Here is a 16,406-nt window from a genome sequence, read left to right on the forward strand (position 1 = left end):
TAGCAGGTGGAAGTATAAGCTGTTTCTGCTGTCGCTTCTAATGGGGAAATGTCAACTCACTAATAGACAACCTTGATGATTTGGTGGCACTGTTGAGAAATATTGAGATGCTACCGGGAATGTTGTCTGCTGTGCTTTGTGGAAAAATACCTGACTCCTGTGTAGACTTATTGAGCTTCACTATTATGTGATCAGAAGACGAGCAACAAGAGCAAAGGTGTTCTTGTTGAGGCATTCAGAATTGGTGCAGTAGGAGTTGCCTCCATCTCAGTACTGCGAAAACCAAGAAGATAGGATAGCCTAGATCTTCTGACTATCTGCCAGTCTCCGTATATAGCCAGGACACTGAGGTGGTGAACTCAAATATCTGGAGGTCCTTCTGGATGACATGCTGGACTGGTCCCTAACCACAGGCTGACTACACTGGAAGTTTTTGTCCCCACTGCAGTAAGCGTTTTTAACACCCTCTGATGGGGAGATCCACCTGGATATTCATTCATCGCGTAATGAGGGGTATAATTGGCTTGTTTGCATTTCTAGCTGATGTGCTTTCTTTAGTCTCAAGTTACAGACCCTTCAACTACAAAGCCTTTGTTTGGTTTTGGCACATAGCTCTACCTCCACCTCTCATCACCAGTGAAGGTTGTCTTGGATGTAGTGCCTTTTCTACTGTGACACACACTTGGCAACAATGTGGTGACTTTCAAATTTATTGTGAGTGTTGCTCTTAATGAAAAGTAAAGAATGTCAACAGTTTCTCTGATTGCTGTGCAACGATCCTGACGCACAGTCTGCTCGATATCTAACATTTTTAGCAGTTGTTACTGTGGAAGGTTGCCTGACTGCTTTTCTTTGAGCTTGAGATTCTGCATCTAACTTGGTTCATTTTCCTGAAGTTATGCTTGGATATTTCTCAAAAGCATATAAACATTCTACTTAGCACACACAATTCAGTTTGGAGTTGTAAATTCACACTTAATATCAAATTATAATACTTTTTTGTGTGACAAATAAAAGAAAATCTACGATCTACGATTTTTTTTTTTTTAATCGTAGATCCTGTTAAGAATTTTAAGGGGAGCAATTACAGTATATTCAGTATCAACTGAGAGAGGATATTAAAGGTAAAAAGATTTGAGATTAATTATATTAACAAAAAAAGTTTCAGGAGTTTATCACCTTTACGTGACATACTTTTCCACTTTGTGCTTATTCGCCGCCTAAAAATATGCTTTGTATATTTTTTGATGACTGCAGTGACATAAGAAATGCTGGTTTCTACAGCAAATGAAAGGTCATGCTGGTAAAATGGATGGAGGTGGCACTCTACACTTCTACTCTATGCAGAAGCTTTGTACTTAAGGAGCTCCCAGTGTGTCTGTGGTGGTTTTGGGCCTTTCCAGGTCAGTTCCTGCCAACATCTTGGCATGTCAGCATCTCAGTAGGTGCTCTTTAAAGACATTTTTAGGCTTGGCTCAGAGTCCATTTAACACCACCACCACATCCCACAAGATTACACTGCCTCAGTGAATTGTACATCTGCTGCAGGGAAATGTATTATATTCAGTGTTAGCCAAGCTTTTGATGGACACAACTCTGCGACACAAATGATTATTAATATTACTTCGAACGCCTACATTAGCGTAATCCTAGCAAGCTCATTTTATATGTAAATTAAAGCTTTTCTTATGGGACAATATACAGTTCTTCGTGTATAGTCGATAACAGTATCATTTCAGTGGTGCCTCACAATTCTCTGTGAGTAACCAAATCGCTATATTTGAATGTCCATGTAACTGGAGCCTATGTTTAGGACCAGGGAACCACTTTCTGTGATTATGCAATGCGAGCAATTATGTCGGAAAATTTGCATTTAAACAATTTCAGGGATATTCATCCTAGTTAATGGTTAAAAATTTCTGTATTTAATGTGCCTTTCCCTTCAGCTCTGTCCTAGCGTGGCACAGGAAAATCCCCAGTGTCTCTTTAAAATCAAATGGATGCAGATTTTTCAAAATTGCAGCCAATCAGTGATAGAAAATATTAAATGTGTCCTTTTTGACACTTTTCTCTCCCCATCTTCTTAAAAATCACTGCCTAATTGGCAAAAGAAATGTCTCTGGAAGAAATACTTCGACAGCTTTTCACCATCTTTCTAAAGGTTTCACTTCTCTCCACTATTGTTGCTGAAGACATTTTTTTTCATGATATTCGTTCTTCCCAAGGACAGAAATGTCTTTTTAGTGTACCCTGTAAATGTGTTTATATTCTACATTAGTTCAGCTCAATTATTGACGTATTGGCAGATGAACTAATGCTGCGGGGATTAGTAACAGCGGAGATCGATGCCAGTGTTATTCAGTCTTATCTTGCTGGCAGCAAGAGAGTGAGGTGTGGGTTTTGTGCTACAGCAGCTCACGGTCTTTTGAGAGGTACCCGTCACAGGTGGCTATATAAATAAAAATAATGTCGGCATTGTACTCATAAATGTGTTGAATTGGGGTGTTTGACCATAAGTGTATAGAATTACCGATGAATTTGAGACTAGTTTTAACAAACGCTGATCCACATGTTCTGAAAGGACTTGCTGTCTTGTAGCTTAAACGTTTTTTGTTTTGTTTTTTAAATGAAAAATGTACACAGTTCAAATTCACAAGACACTTTTATACATCTTTAGATAGACCGGGATTTTTTTTAAACAAAAGGAAGCTGTCACAATGAGACAACTTTGCTTATTTATTTTTTTAGTTTTCTAAAGATGCAACTTTGCTGCACAGCCCAGGATGAACAATTTCAAGCACACTCAGTTTGTAGGATGGTGCCATACAATGATAGTTTGTTAATTTTACTACTTTTGGTATGTCTTCATTACTTTTGCTGCACTCTCTGATGAAGAAATATACATCACACTAGTGGAAACTCGCATTGTTCCTTCAAGTCCTCGTCCAAAAAAGCGATGTATTTGACTTCGGTAGTATTTTACAATTGAAACCTCTCCATAGGGAGTTGCTGGTTTGAGTTTCTAAGCTTGATGCTGTTTGAACAGCTCTTTCCCAAACAAAAGGTTTGTGAGTTCAAACTCACTCTCAGCTATTTGCTTGTTTACTTCTGCCTTATCTTTATTTCTGTCTGAATGAATCTCACAGGGCGTGAACCCTTGAGTATAACTGAAATGCTGGAGTCATACTAATTTCAATATGCCATAGAAAAATTGAAAAACAAGGGGAAAATGTTGAAATGAATAAGCTAATTCACATGCAAAATGTGTACAATATAGTAGGAGTACAGTTCAGCAGTAGCAAATTGATTGCTATTTTTTTTTATAGAGTTACTTCTTATTAGCCATTAATAGGACATGTAAATATTTTTCCCTTTGCATATTTTACAGTATAAAATATGACAAAAATATCTGACATCCCCTAGGCTAAGTATTAAGATATGTTTTAAAACTATGGGAATATAAGAATAAATGTCAGGGTTGTTGGTGAGCAGCTATCCAGACACCGGAATCAGATCAATGACGTCCCTCCAGAGCAGAAGGCGTTCAGTGGAACCTTTATGTCTCCCCAAAGGATCTTCTGTCCTTGAAGAACAATGGAGAAACTGCGCAGATTGATTTTAGATTGCATTGATAGCACACAAGTCCAAAAGCGCTTTCATGCACAAACCCACACTAACGTCAACTGAGTGTGCGTCACAGAAGTTGTGGTTCAATTTTGCCATCGTTACTGAGGCCGAATTTTAAAAGGAAATAGATAAAATCATCCTGACACCTCTGTGAGGTGATGCTTCCTCTGTGATGCTGTTTTGGAAAGCCGCCTTTTCCTGCACGTCCTGTAGATGGAGATGTACACACAGAGACTCCTTTGGATACACACACACACACACACACACACACACACACACACACACACACACACACACACACACAGTATGAAAGAAATGTGACCTAAAGCCAAATCCCAAACAGGGGGAGGCGTTAAGATTTAGAGGCTCAGTTCTGGAGCAGGGCACTGAGAGCCATTCCCTCTACTCTGCATCAATATGAGAGAGAGCTGGGCGGGCAAGGCCGACTGCACCAGAATAAAACACTGTCGTCAAGCACCGTCCATTTATGGCCCACCAAATGTGATTTTTCTCTTTATAGCTGAAATATTAATGTTTCTATCTTGGTATACTTAGAAAGAAAACAGCAGTTTCCAGGCCCTGAGCTGCCAAGATAGAAGGGCATGAAAAGAGGTAGACTGGAGAATTTAACAAGTAATGCATTGGCAAATAAAAGGGTGGATAAAGTATGACCTTCACTCAGTGACCACTGTAAAACATCAAAGCCAGTGTAACAGACATAAACAAAATGTTTTTCAAACATTTTTTTTATTCAATTCTTTGCCGTGTTTATTAAAAAAGCATACAGAGCATTAGATGCTTACAATTGGCATTATTTGGTAAGTGGGCGAAACCAAAAGGGTAAACTGACTGAATTAATACTTAATGCAACAAACTGCTGCCACAACTCGGCGATTACTTCATCAGGCTATCGGTGAGGTCCTTTCACGATTGTTTTTAAAACGAAGTTATTCAAATACAAAAACTGCACTCAATCTGTCATTGGTGCATGAATACTTTTAAGTGTTGCATGTGTACAATAAAATCACTCTATGGATGTATATGTATATTTCAGTGGCTGATGGGACTCGTCCATTTATGGTTTGTGGTTAAACTCTAACAGACCTCAAATCTGTGTATTTTCCACATTTACAGTCAGTTTATAGAAGTCTTTTGCAGCGTTTACCAGGATTTCCAGACATTCTCAGAACAAAATCAGCGCTGCAGTCTCTTTGATTGCTTCCCTTTGCAGGAGCATAATCCTAAATAAAGCCATCCATAATTTATTCCACATTAGAAATGGTGGCCGCAGGGAGATGTTTCTCCACTGCAAAACCACTTTCACTTTGCATCTGGGCTTTTTTAAGTCAAATTCATGAAAAGTCACTGTGAAACCTTGGCAGTAAACAACTTATGAAGTTGAGTGATGTTTTGAGGAGGCTTTAAATAACTGTTTGTTTTGGGGTCTGTTGAGAGGCAGAGTGGGGAGTATGTAAGTAAGCCCTTAAGGCATGTTGATTCGGATTGATTCTGGTGAGACAAAGGTCTATTTAAGTAACCTGATGGAGGCATTAATAGTGAATGTTTAGCTCACTGTTTTCCTTGCAATGCTTGCAGCAGTGGTCAAAGATTCGTTTGGCCAGTGTGTGGTTATCAAAATTGTCTGTTAGATGAACTGAAATTTATTGTTGCAACAATCCTGACTCCCAGGAAATGAAATCATCAAACACTTTTATTTGCCCAATAGTTTATGATCAGATACATAAATGGTAACATTGCTGCCGCCTTCTGCTAAACAGTCTGGAAGATGCACATACTGTAGGCAGGATGCCCTCACCATCCTGCTTATTTTGAAACCAAGCTTGACCAGAGTATGATGGGAGGGTACAAACTAATTGTTGTGCTGCTAGCTAGCTTGGCTGACAGGTTGTATCAATGTCACTGTGCTATAAAATGATGCCAATTTTGTCTGGTGAAAGAGAGCCTCTAACTCTTAGTCTAATTAAATACTGAAATGGCACCTACTTGTCATTCACCCTTCAAAAGGCGTAGCCTTAAGCTTTATTGCACTTAAATTTTCTCTAGTTCAAAAGTCATGAAGGGCAAGATTAGTATTAAAGGCTTAAATTAGTTTTCTACAAAGCTGGAAACATATGTTTTCATGCTGAAGTGGAGCATTTCAACTTAGGGGTCTTTAATTTGGCTTAGATTAGTGCCACCCTCATTGACATTCTAAGAGATTGCCTCTTAGTGCTACTACAGATAGCAGATGCTAGCATGCAACTCTGGTTAAGCCATGTTGCTCATCTCAATCTGATTCCCCACAACATATGAAAACTGTTTTGACTCCTTTCCTGGTTGCGTACTTTTGGACATATTATTCAACTTTTATCTCTCACTCATATCATAGCATGTCCCTCTCAGTTGCCAGGAAACGCAAAAACTACACATACAGTGTGTAAAGTCACACTTGCTTCACTCACATGGGATCTCTCACTTTGTAATGAAAACATATTCTCTCCTCTTTGTTCCTCCTCTCCACTCCTCTTCTCCTTTCTTTTTCATTCCTTCTCTCTTCCCTCCTTTATGTAATTTCATCCGAATCGATGTGCTGCTCCAGCAGCTCCTTCAGGCCTGACGTCTGACTGATTGCTCCACACAAGAACCTGCAGCTAAATAAAATAACAGGGCAGCCCAAATGAAGTTTATGCACCTTGATAAGAGCTCTATTAAGTCATTGTGAAATAGGCCCGAATGTAGCTTTAGCCATTACATCAGCCCCACATAGCAATGCTACACACACACACACACACACACACACACACACACACACACACACACACACACACACACACTTTAAATGAATCTCATGCACTGAGCTGTGGAATTATGTTTGAAGGTAGATTATTCACGGAGAATCGACTACAATTTCACGGTTTTCTGGAAATAATTAGCGTGACATTTATTCAGGCTTTATAATTGGTTAAGATTCCAGACCCTCACCTCTAATAAAGTTGTCATTGAACCTTTAATGCTACTCGCTCCCATGACAGCAAGGGAATATTGCAGCCTGGTGCAAGGGGGTCAAATCACTTGGAAGAGGACAATGTAGTTAGGCCTGTGGTGCATTTGTGTTAGGGTGGACCATATTTTACTTAAGCAGTCACCCCACAGACTCACCCATTCTCTCTAATGTAACGTGCTCCACCTGTGGAACGATGAGGAAATTTCTCAAAATATTACCAATTATTTTGTTCTTACACAAACCTCACGATGGTAACCTGGGTGATCATCTCCTCGATGGGAGCTCTCCAGAGACTTGACCGCTGCTTCAAAGTCTTAGATATCCTGCACCTAAAAATGTTTAGCCTTCTTTTCTTTCATTACTTTTTTTCAAAATTTTTATTTTTCCGTGGTTGAGGTGAACGAAACAGAACTTGGAAATCCTTCCTTGTTTTAAAGCTGCGCATTTGTGGATTGCTGAGAAAGCTGGAGTTTTGTTTCATTTCATGTGCGCGACTAGAAATTGGGAAAAATGTTGGATCAGACTATTATTTTACCTTTACAAGAAAGTATTGAGACCTGCTGTGATGTATGGTTTGGAGACTATTGTACTGACAGAAAGACAGGAGGTGGTGGAGTTGAAGAAGCTAAAATTTTTCAGTGGGGTTGACCAGGAGGGACGGGATTAAAATTACTTAAAACCAGTCATTAAAACCAGTTCTGCTGTCCTCCTCTTCTCTCTTTTCCATTTTTTCTAGTCTTTTTCCACATTTTGCTTTTCAGCCCATCCCTTTTTTTTTTCTCACCTCTAATTAACTTGCTGCTGCTATTATTATTTTTTCGTTTGTTTTTAACACTACTGGTCTCCTTCACCCCAATTTCCTCTTCCTTGTTCTTTTGAAAAAATGTGCATAGTGTTTTTGTGCACTAAAACACCAGTTGCTCTTGCACTCATGTTTTGGCAACATACAGATCACACTTACTCATCTTACGAAATGATATGACTATTGTTGTTCACGTCAGGTGAGCTTCCAGCGTGGGTTTTGTCTTCTGTTTCTCAGCCTGAGATGGAAAATGTCAACAAATGTTGTCAAATCCTGTTTGATGCTGCAGAAATGAAAATTAGACATCACAAATACTCGCCTGACATGAAATTGCAGAAAGTTTTTCAGTTCCTGAATTTCTTTCACTGAAACCTTCCATCTTTTACTCCTAACGGTAAACACGAAACCCATTTTTCAAACGACATTCATGGAATGATTGACTTTTCTGGGAAAATAATCAAACGATATCCTCAAAGCAATTTCATCTGTGTCTGTGAAGGTTCTCAGTCATCCAGGTCATCGTAGTCAAATTTCATCTGTGTTTAAAAACCAAGTGGCTCAGGCCAAATAAAAACCTCACTGAGCATATGGTACATCATAATATAGAAAAAGAATTGCAGGGCATGAGGCGACTGTAAAAGTTTATGGTTTGATGATAAAGTTAATGTATTTTGCATTCTTGAAAAAATAAACAAAGGTCAGTAAGAGAATTTAGATACTGCGTACAGTAAGTACAGCTGTTCTCTGTGGAGTCGATATTTGCATACTGGAAATATTGTGTACTTCAAAAAGCCAAAGGCCAAAACTGGAGTGTTGCTGAAAGCATCACACAGCACAATGTAACCTAAAAATCAAAGTCAACAAGTGAGTCATGTCGGCACAACATCTTTGAGGAGGGATCAAAGATCAAGTCAAAGCCTACCCTCAAGCTTGATTCAGCACAAAGTGTGCTCTGTACACTTTCTTTATGAGCACTCTGTTATGTTGGCGGTTACGGTCAGTGCTGGAAAAACTGAACCAGCTCATTTCTTTAAAATGTGGACAGTTCTCAATTCAACTCTTTATTTCTGGGTTACAGTTTTTTCACGATTGCAAAGACGCATTTCTTGAAACCTTCCACCCTCTTCTCTAAACTGTAAACACAAAGTTCAATTTTCAAACTACATTCACAAAACTGAAAGTGTTCCCAAACAATCAACAGCTTCATCTGTGGTCAGAATCACACATTTTCAGAATTCACAGCCTGTAATCACAGCACCGATACTGAGCATTCATTACACACTACTTCGAAACATAGAAAGAACAATATAAACGCAAAAGAATCTGCTGAGATTTGTGTTTTAGTCTTTATCCTGTGTCCCTCAGGCCACATGTGGGGGGAGAAATGTATAAAACATATGCATTCACTGTATGTATTACATGGCTCATACGACATGTCTGTGGTGTGATTATAAACATGATAATTTATGCATTTTTATCATGTAGCATAATTCTAAAATCTTAATATAATAAAAGAAATCTCTGTCTGTTGTCCAACTCGAAATATCAATGCTTATTTTTTCTCATTTTTTCTTTTCATATTTTCTTATCTATACACTTTTTACATTTTACACTTGGTCTACACTTAATAGGCCATTATTAAGAAGAATAAAACTGTTCAAAACCAGCAAAGGAAGAGGTGACTGACTTCTGATGAGTTGGGATGACTATGAGGAAGGCTGTGCAAATGCTCTAAACCACGGGTGTCCAACTCCAGGCCTCAAGGCAGGTGTCCTGCAGGTGTTAGATGTGTCCTTGATCCAACACAGTTGATTTAAATGGCTAAATTACCTCCTCAACATGTCTTGAAGCTCTCCAGAGGCCTGGTATTGAACTAATCATTTGATTCTGGTGTGCTGGCCCAGGGTAAAACCTGCAGGACACCAGCCCTCAAGGCCTGGAGTTGGACACCCCTGTATAAACTATTCTGAGATGCTTACAGGTATAGTCTGGATATTTTGAAAAAACAAGTTCCAGTGCTTTAACACTACTGATAATGTAGTGATGATCTGTCGCGATTATAACTATTTCAAATGCTGTCCCATAACTGCAAGAAAACTAGCAAGAGGCTTATTGTTCAGGCCAGAAAATGACTTCATCAGAACCACAGACCTCTAGCTTGCTAAACTTGGTTTGGAAAAAAGACATTAGTCTACACGGGCTGTGTGAAAGTAGAAAAAATGACTATTTACTTCTTGTGTCACTTCAAGTCATCCATTGCTGTTGTAATTTTGTGATATCTTTTTAGAAATTTCCTCCTGCTGCAGTCACACTGCTCTCAGTCGTGTTTCATGCATCCCTTTTGTGGCCAGGCTGGACATTGCAATTTTGAAGTATGTTACTAAAATTGTTCAATTTGTCCACTAAGACCTCCAATTGTACTGCAGATTTTTTTTTCTTTTCCTGTCTCTCTCAGTCTGTGCTGCTGTGCTGTTTTCCAAGAAAAACTCATTCAGGAAACGTACACTTGGATTATTTTGTTGGATGACCAGTTACAAGCTGAATATGTGTTGCCAGCACAGTCTCGGTTCCTGACACAGTTCTTCTTGTTTGTGGCTCCATGCAATTTTTGTGGTCTTCTTAAAGTGCCTTGGTCATTACTGGTACACCTCAGTTCATAATTTGGCATATTACTAGTAGATCAACCCCAGATGTTTCCAACCTACGAATTTGGGCTGTGTAGTAAATTTGCCCTAAAGTATTTTTGCAATTTAGAAACAATTGATAGCATCTGAAATATTAGATGGGAAGTATGACTAACACACAAAAATAATGTCATAATTTGCACAGCTTTGCTTGTCTGATTGCTGATGAAATGTTGGTGCTCTTCATATGTTTTAGTGTTTTTTTTTTTTTTTTGTTGTTGTTGTTGTTGTGGTGTCAGCATGAGAAACTAACAGCAATGCTGAAAGTTTGTTAGATAGCAGAGTTGTTTCACTCCATGTCAATATAAACTTCCAACCTGCTATCTCTCCAGGATTCGCAAGTTTAAGAGATTAAAAAGTGTTTTGGTACCTACAGCGGGGCAGGTGCACCATAACAAGTCACCCAAAGTGCTTATACATAACTTGTTTTAGAAGTAAGAAATAAATGTTTTTGGGGTTTTTTATGTAACTGTCCTGTCTTGGTTGTGTTACGGTGAAAGAATTAATTATCTTCCTGCACAAAGAAAAGCTTGATGTTTCTCTTCTTTTATTTAGAACTGGGGAAAAATATACTGCCTGAGATGTAACAGAAGATCTCGTCTGTGTGTCTCTCAGGTGGCTGTGACATTTGCAGTGGGGTCAGAGGTCGGCCTTCAGAGCAGCAGCGACTTCAGTCAGATGGGAAAACCTTTCCTAATGGGCACAGTGGCTCTGGGTAAGCTTCAGCTTTGTGCAGTAAAGCTCACATTCTTCCTTTTTTTTGTCTTCTTTTTATCATTGTGTCTTTGTGGCCCTTTTCCAGTCTGTTGTACTGCAAAGGATGTTGAAGCTAATGATGGTCTGACTTTCCATTCCAGCTGCTACCAAAATTGGAATTTCATTACATGAACAGATCTCCTAAGAAATGAGAAAACAAGTTATTTAAATGTGCTTCAAGTGTAACCAAAGCATACCTTTGAACTCCTGGCAGAACCCCATCTTGTGGTTTCTCCCACAGTTTGCATGATCCTCAGACTGTATTATGAATACTTGGAGTAGATGTATCTATAAGACTTGTTCCTCTAATGCCATTTCCAAGGAAAATGTAAAGAAATCAGAGCCAGCTTGAAACTTTTGCCCAGTACTGCACCTGATGTGTGCAAAGCTACTGTTTGCACAGGCTGACTATTTGAATTCTGACTGATCATTTGACTTCACTGCTGTTTCACCACTTACTCTTTACTGCAAAGATACACTGAAGAATGAGACTTTACAGACATAACAACATAAATAATAGTGAGCCAAGTCATATGTGCAACAGGGAATTGCTCATTTCAGTATAGCTGGGAAGACCTTACTTGATTCAGTTTTCCAGACAATTGTGAAAGCGCAAATACCTCTTTCAATAGAGGAAATACAAAAGAAAAGCCTCTGGTCTTTTCAGATATAACAGTTGGCAGGGACGCCAAATCTACAGTTGCACCAAGTAGATCTTGTCAGCTCAATGTTATTCCCAGAATTTGGGAACAGAACCATAAAAATCACGAACCTTATCTAATTTAAATTTGGTAAATTTATTGTTCAAGGTCATCTTACAAACCAGGATGGTTATAATACTAGAAAACTATGAGCTGGGCCAGGATGAGCAGTTTACCATAGTTTCAGTGGAAAAGTCCAGTTTTAAAGCACGAAGGCAGCTAATCAAATAAGGGACAAAACCAGGAGCGTGTCCAGCATTTTTCGAGTTGTTCACCCTGATTTTTGTTCCCCGGAGTCGGACTGGTGGGCGTTTACTGTAGCGTCTTGAGTGATTTGCAGAACATTCAGAAGAATCAACGGGAACTGGTGTGTGCAGAGTGCCATCATGTGCTGACTCAGAGTGCTTTTAGGTTTGTTTTTTTAACCCACACCAACACAGTCTGCTTGTCAGCTGCCGTATTCACCAGATTTGCCTCGCTGTGACTTTGTCCCAAGTGAAAATTTAGCTGGAGGATCGCCAATTTAACACGCTGGAGGAGACGCGCGCAGGCATACTCACATATCCTGCACATCCGAACAGAAGGGAAATATTCAGAATAGACACAACCAAAACAAAAACTGTTTTCACCCTCTATCACTTGTTCTTGTTTTTGTTTTGTTTTTTTCATTTTTTGTAATCTCTCTTTTCTACAGTCAAATGATACAAACAATAGAAGTGCTGGAAAAGTCAAACTTTCATCTTTACATCAAAGATTTTCTTTTTAAACAGGCGAATTAAGAACATAAGAAGCACTGCTTCTGAAGTCCAGCCCTCATCTAAATGCAGTTTTCTTGTTGCAGAGGTCCTATACATGATTGTTCGTTGTTTAAACTTGGGAACAAACATCTAGCGTCGACAGAGAATATCTTTAATTCCCTTTAGAATACGAATCTATTAAACTGTTTATAAACCTTTTTTAAAAATCTAGTGCATCAGCTAGTAATGGATCTGTGATGTCATGGTAGTCTGTGCTGATTTTTGCTCTTTGTGACCTCCATATGTCCAGTCTGCTCTTTTACACTCTTTTCAACTTTTTCTTTTCATCCGTCTGTCTTCACTTTGTAACATTAAACCACAGACTGTACAGATGGATGATCCATCGCCATCTTCTCATACTGTTCGAAGTGAGGAAGAAATAGAAATAGAAATGAGCACTGCAATATTGGCTGTCGTTTGAAACCAAAGTCTGTTAAGGAATTACTGGGAGATTGAGCCCAGACATCAAAGTCCTGCCTGCTGCCCCGCACAGATGTGTGTTGAACAGCCATCAAATTCTGGACTACAACTACCTACTAGTTGTCCAGCCACCCAACAATATGTCTGCATAGACAGATTTTTGCCACTTCTCCACATCCCAGCTTGTTGTTAGAAGAGGAAGCCTGTGCCCATTTAGGACGCATATTGGCAACACTTCTGGGAAGGCGTAATTTCATCCATCTTTATATACAGTGTTAAATATTCACAAAGCAATGACAAACTTTGAAGTACTTCAGCAATTTACGTTGAAACTAATCACTACATTTTATGTTAAGCTTCTCCTTTCACAAAAACACATTTTCGGAGGATGAGTCAGTGTCTTCGGTTTCGCTGCACAGCCTTAAATATCAGACTAAAGTAAACAGAAGGTGGAATATCCCAAAATGCATTCTAACAAAAGTTGGAGCAAGCTCAGTCAAAACAACTGTTAAGACTCACTTAACAGATGGAGGTAGCTGGATGGAGAGGTGTGTGTGTGTGTGTGTGTGTGTGTGTGTGTGTGTGTGTGTGTGTGTGTGTGTGTGTGTCAGTGAGTGTGTGTGTGTGTCAGTGAGTGTGTGTGTGTGTCAGTGAGTGTGTGTGTTTGGGTACCAGCGAGTACTCTGACTTCCTGAAGTAACTGCAACACATCAACTGTGGCAGGCTAAGGGGTGATTGCTCTGTTTCATTAGCATCTCTGTGACAGCTCTGACTGTACTTCCTACCCGCTTCCATTACTTCAGAGAGCCATTTGAACATGCAAACTGCCAGCTATGACAGCTGCTTTGCAGTTTGTCACTGCTAGTTGTGTGGAACAGTATACAGAACAACTTTAAATCATTTTCCCAAGATTAAAAATGGATTACTTTTTCTTCTGAAATCTGGTCAGGATTTTAAAAGCTTCTCAAACAACATTCAGACTATGCTGAAACTCTAAAACTACTCCCCCAAAACCAAGACTAATGCGGTGCAGCTCAGCAGGGTGGGACCTATTTCTCTGCTACCTTTGGAGACTGATTTCTCTAAATGGAATTTTAAAGGGAGAAAGTGCCATGATATTGAGGAACTGAACTGCAAACAAGCAAGGAAACTGTAATTGTGCAGCTTGGTGACAGCGATTGATTTGGCTAATATAGAAACAAAATACCATAATTGCAAAGACAAATCTTCAGAAATTAAGTTTTGCAAAAAAATGGATCCAACATATCTGCTGCTTCTCATGATGAAATATTTAGTGAGCATAAGCCAATCACATGGCAGCTTTGGGAGCTGCTCTAGCTGTCTGACATGGCCACGCCCCTTATAATGCAAGCTAAGCCTTAATAAATGCTGTACAGCTGTCGTTAAATGTGAAGTGAACCAAATATAGAACACAGTTTCTTTTACTGTAAAAAATGCATTTTAAAATGGGAATCTGGAGGAGCGGACTCACTTTTGGAACCAGAGGCCTCTCAACGAACGACAGCTTTTGACACTTTCAGCTTTATATTTTCTGCTTAATTTTTGAGTTGCTTGAATTTAAACTAAAGTTTCTGACAAAAAATGTTTAAAATGCTAATAAAAGAAGGTGGGATTCATGATACCAGTATTTCCATAATTTAGTTTTGCTTCCTTACTAAGCTAATACTGTTGGGATGTTTTTATTTCAAGCAGTGATATCTGGAAACCTATTTGGGTGTTTTCTGTGTCTCCCTTCTCATATTGAATATCAACATTTTTGTGCTGTGGAACAGTAAAAAAGCCCACAGATTACAGACGGAGGTATCATATGAATGACACGCTGTTCTGTTTTTGGTCTTGACAGGTGGGATTATAAACGTGATGCCTCTGCTTTTCTCACAGATCTCACACAACAGAACACAGGTAAATCTAATCTTAGGACTGCACCTGGCACTACCTGCTGATCTGTGGACTCAGTGTACTGAATTCAGAAATGGCTTGGGAAGCACTGTGTTCGTATTCTTCAACATGAGTTAGTAGTAGAAAGAGAGAGCGAGAGACGGGCATCACTGTGAGAAATAAACTAGAATTTCGGAGAAGAATTAGGACTGAAAGGCTCTTACACAGGTGGTCAACCATATTATTATTCTACTGATGGCTCCTGGTATTAAGCTCCAGCACTGAAGCAGAAAGGTTTGACAACAAAGTGTTCCTTAGATTAACTAGATAATTGGAACATTTCAACTCCTTAATTAACGCTGATGCAAACAGTTTATGTAGAAACATTAAAGAAATATTAAGTTATTGTGAGACCTTACTCATCAAGCCTATTTTGCATCAGATAGAAGTGTTTGGAGTCGACCCACTGTCATAATCGGGACAAAAATTGCTCCATTATTTTATTCCTTTTAAAATTATTTCACAACACTAAGCTGTTTTACTCTGATTTTATATTTAATATATGACTTTGCATGCATCTAGATATTGGATGCACAGTAAGGTGGCCCCAGTACGGTCCAGACATATGCTTTGCAGCCCTGAAATTTTGAGATGTTACCTTCATGATGTTGCATTTGGAAATGCAGGTGTCTGGCACGCTCAGGTTGGACATTAAACAGCTTTGCCGGGCTTCCTAACACAAGGGTCATGTGCCAAATGGCATATAAGAAAAAAACAGTTAAATTCATTCGCTTAAATCAAATGTCGTATTTCCAGTATCTCCTATTGAGTGTTACGAGAGGAAGGAAAACTGCCTCCAGCGGGTCTCTCTGCTGTTTAAAAGGCATGCACTGCAGATTGTGGTGTATGCAGAATAACAGTCTGCTGATTCCAAAGAGTTTTGCCCACTTCCATACAGAATGATGGGAAACTAGACCCCAGGTCTCAAAATAAAGAATTCTTGATAGGTATTGTTTGTGGAAGGAAAAATTCAGGTTTCTTTTTCTGTATCTCACCATTTCTGATAGGCCACTAACCCTACCTGCAGCATGGGTCAGTCTTTATTGGTCAGGTCAGAAGTAATGCTGTTAGGTCACGGCTCTTTCCCAGCCACAGTCTAGTCTTTTATTGACCAAGCTCCTGTCTCAGACTATCATCTGGACACACGCAAAAGCGTTTATTAATATAAATAAATAAGAGTAAAAGGGCTTAGTGATAAACAAAAAATAACATGAGAAATTCTATTCATTTACTACACGTCTAGAAAACCAGGTAAAGATGCAGATTGATTTCTTTTTCCATTCTTCATAAGTGGAGATATGCCATATAACTTTGTTGCCATTCCAAAATCCTCCAATTGAAAATATGCATAAAGACAGAATAGAAACACACTTACTACTCTGAAATGAAAAAGTATCCTGATGTAAATATCTTCATATCACAGGGTTCCTGACTACAGGCCTGCATTTTGCTGCCGTAATGTTTCAAAGCCATTGTCAGAATAACATAGAATCTTTCATATAAACAAGCACCTGCATGACTACAGAGGCTAGCATCTATGTTGGAGTCATTGTTTTTAATGTTACTTTGAAAATGCATATTTTGCTTTGAACATATGGGTAGCTGACAAATATATAACTAACAATATTTTTGTTTTATAAAAGATCATATTGAAAG

At 39.0% G+C, this 16,406-nt stretch overlaps 1 protein-coding gene across 2 annotated transcripts in view; it reads left to right on the forward strand.

Moving 5' to 3' along the window:
- The window catches only part of LOC146361658 (uncharacterized), an 87,889-nt gene that overhangs the window by 32,246 nt on the left and 39,237 nt on the right, over positions 1–16,406 (forward strand). For both annotated transcript variants that reach the window (XM_084921659.1, XM_084921660.1), the window contains 2 exons: positions 10,733–10,832; positions 14,656–14,714. In XM_084921659.1, coding sequence (XP_084777785.1) covers positions 10,733–10,832; positions 14,656–14,714 — 159 coding nt within the window. The remainder of the gene's footprint in view (positions 1–10,732; positions 10,833–14,655; positions 14,715–16,406) is intronic.

Source organism: Perissodus microlepis, chromosome 23, assembly GCF_051167445.1.
Source record: "Perissodus microlepis isolate ML-2025 ecotype Zambia chromosome 23, ASM5116744v1, whole genome shotgun sequence".
NCBI lineage: Eukaryota > Metazoa > Chordata > Actinopteri > Cichliformes > Cichlidae > Perissodus > Perissodus microlepis.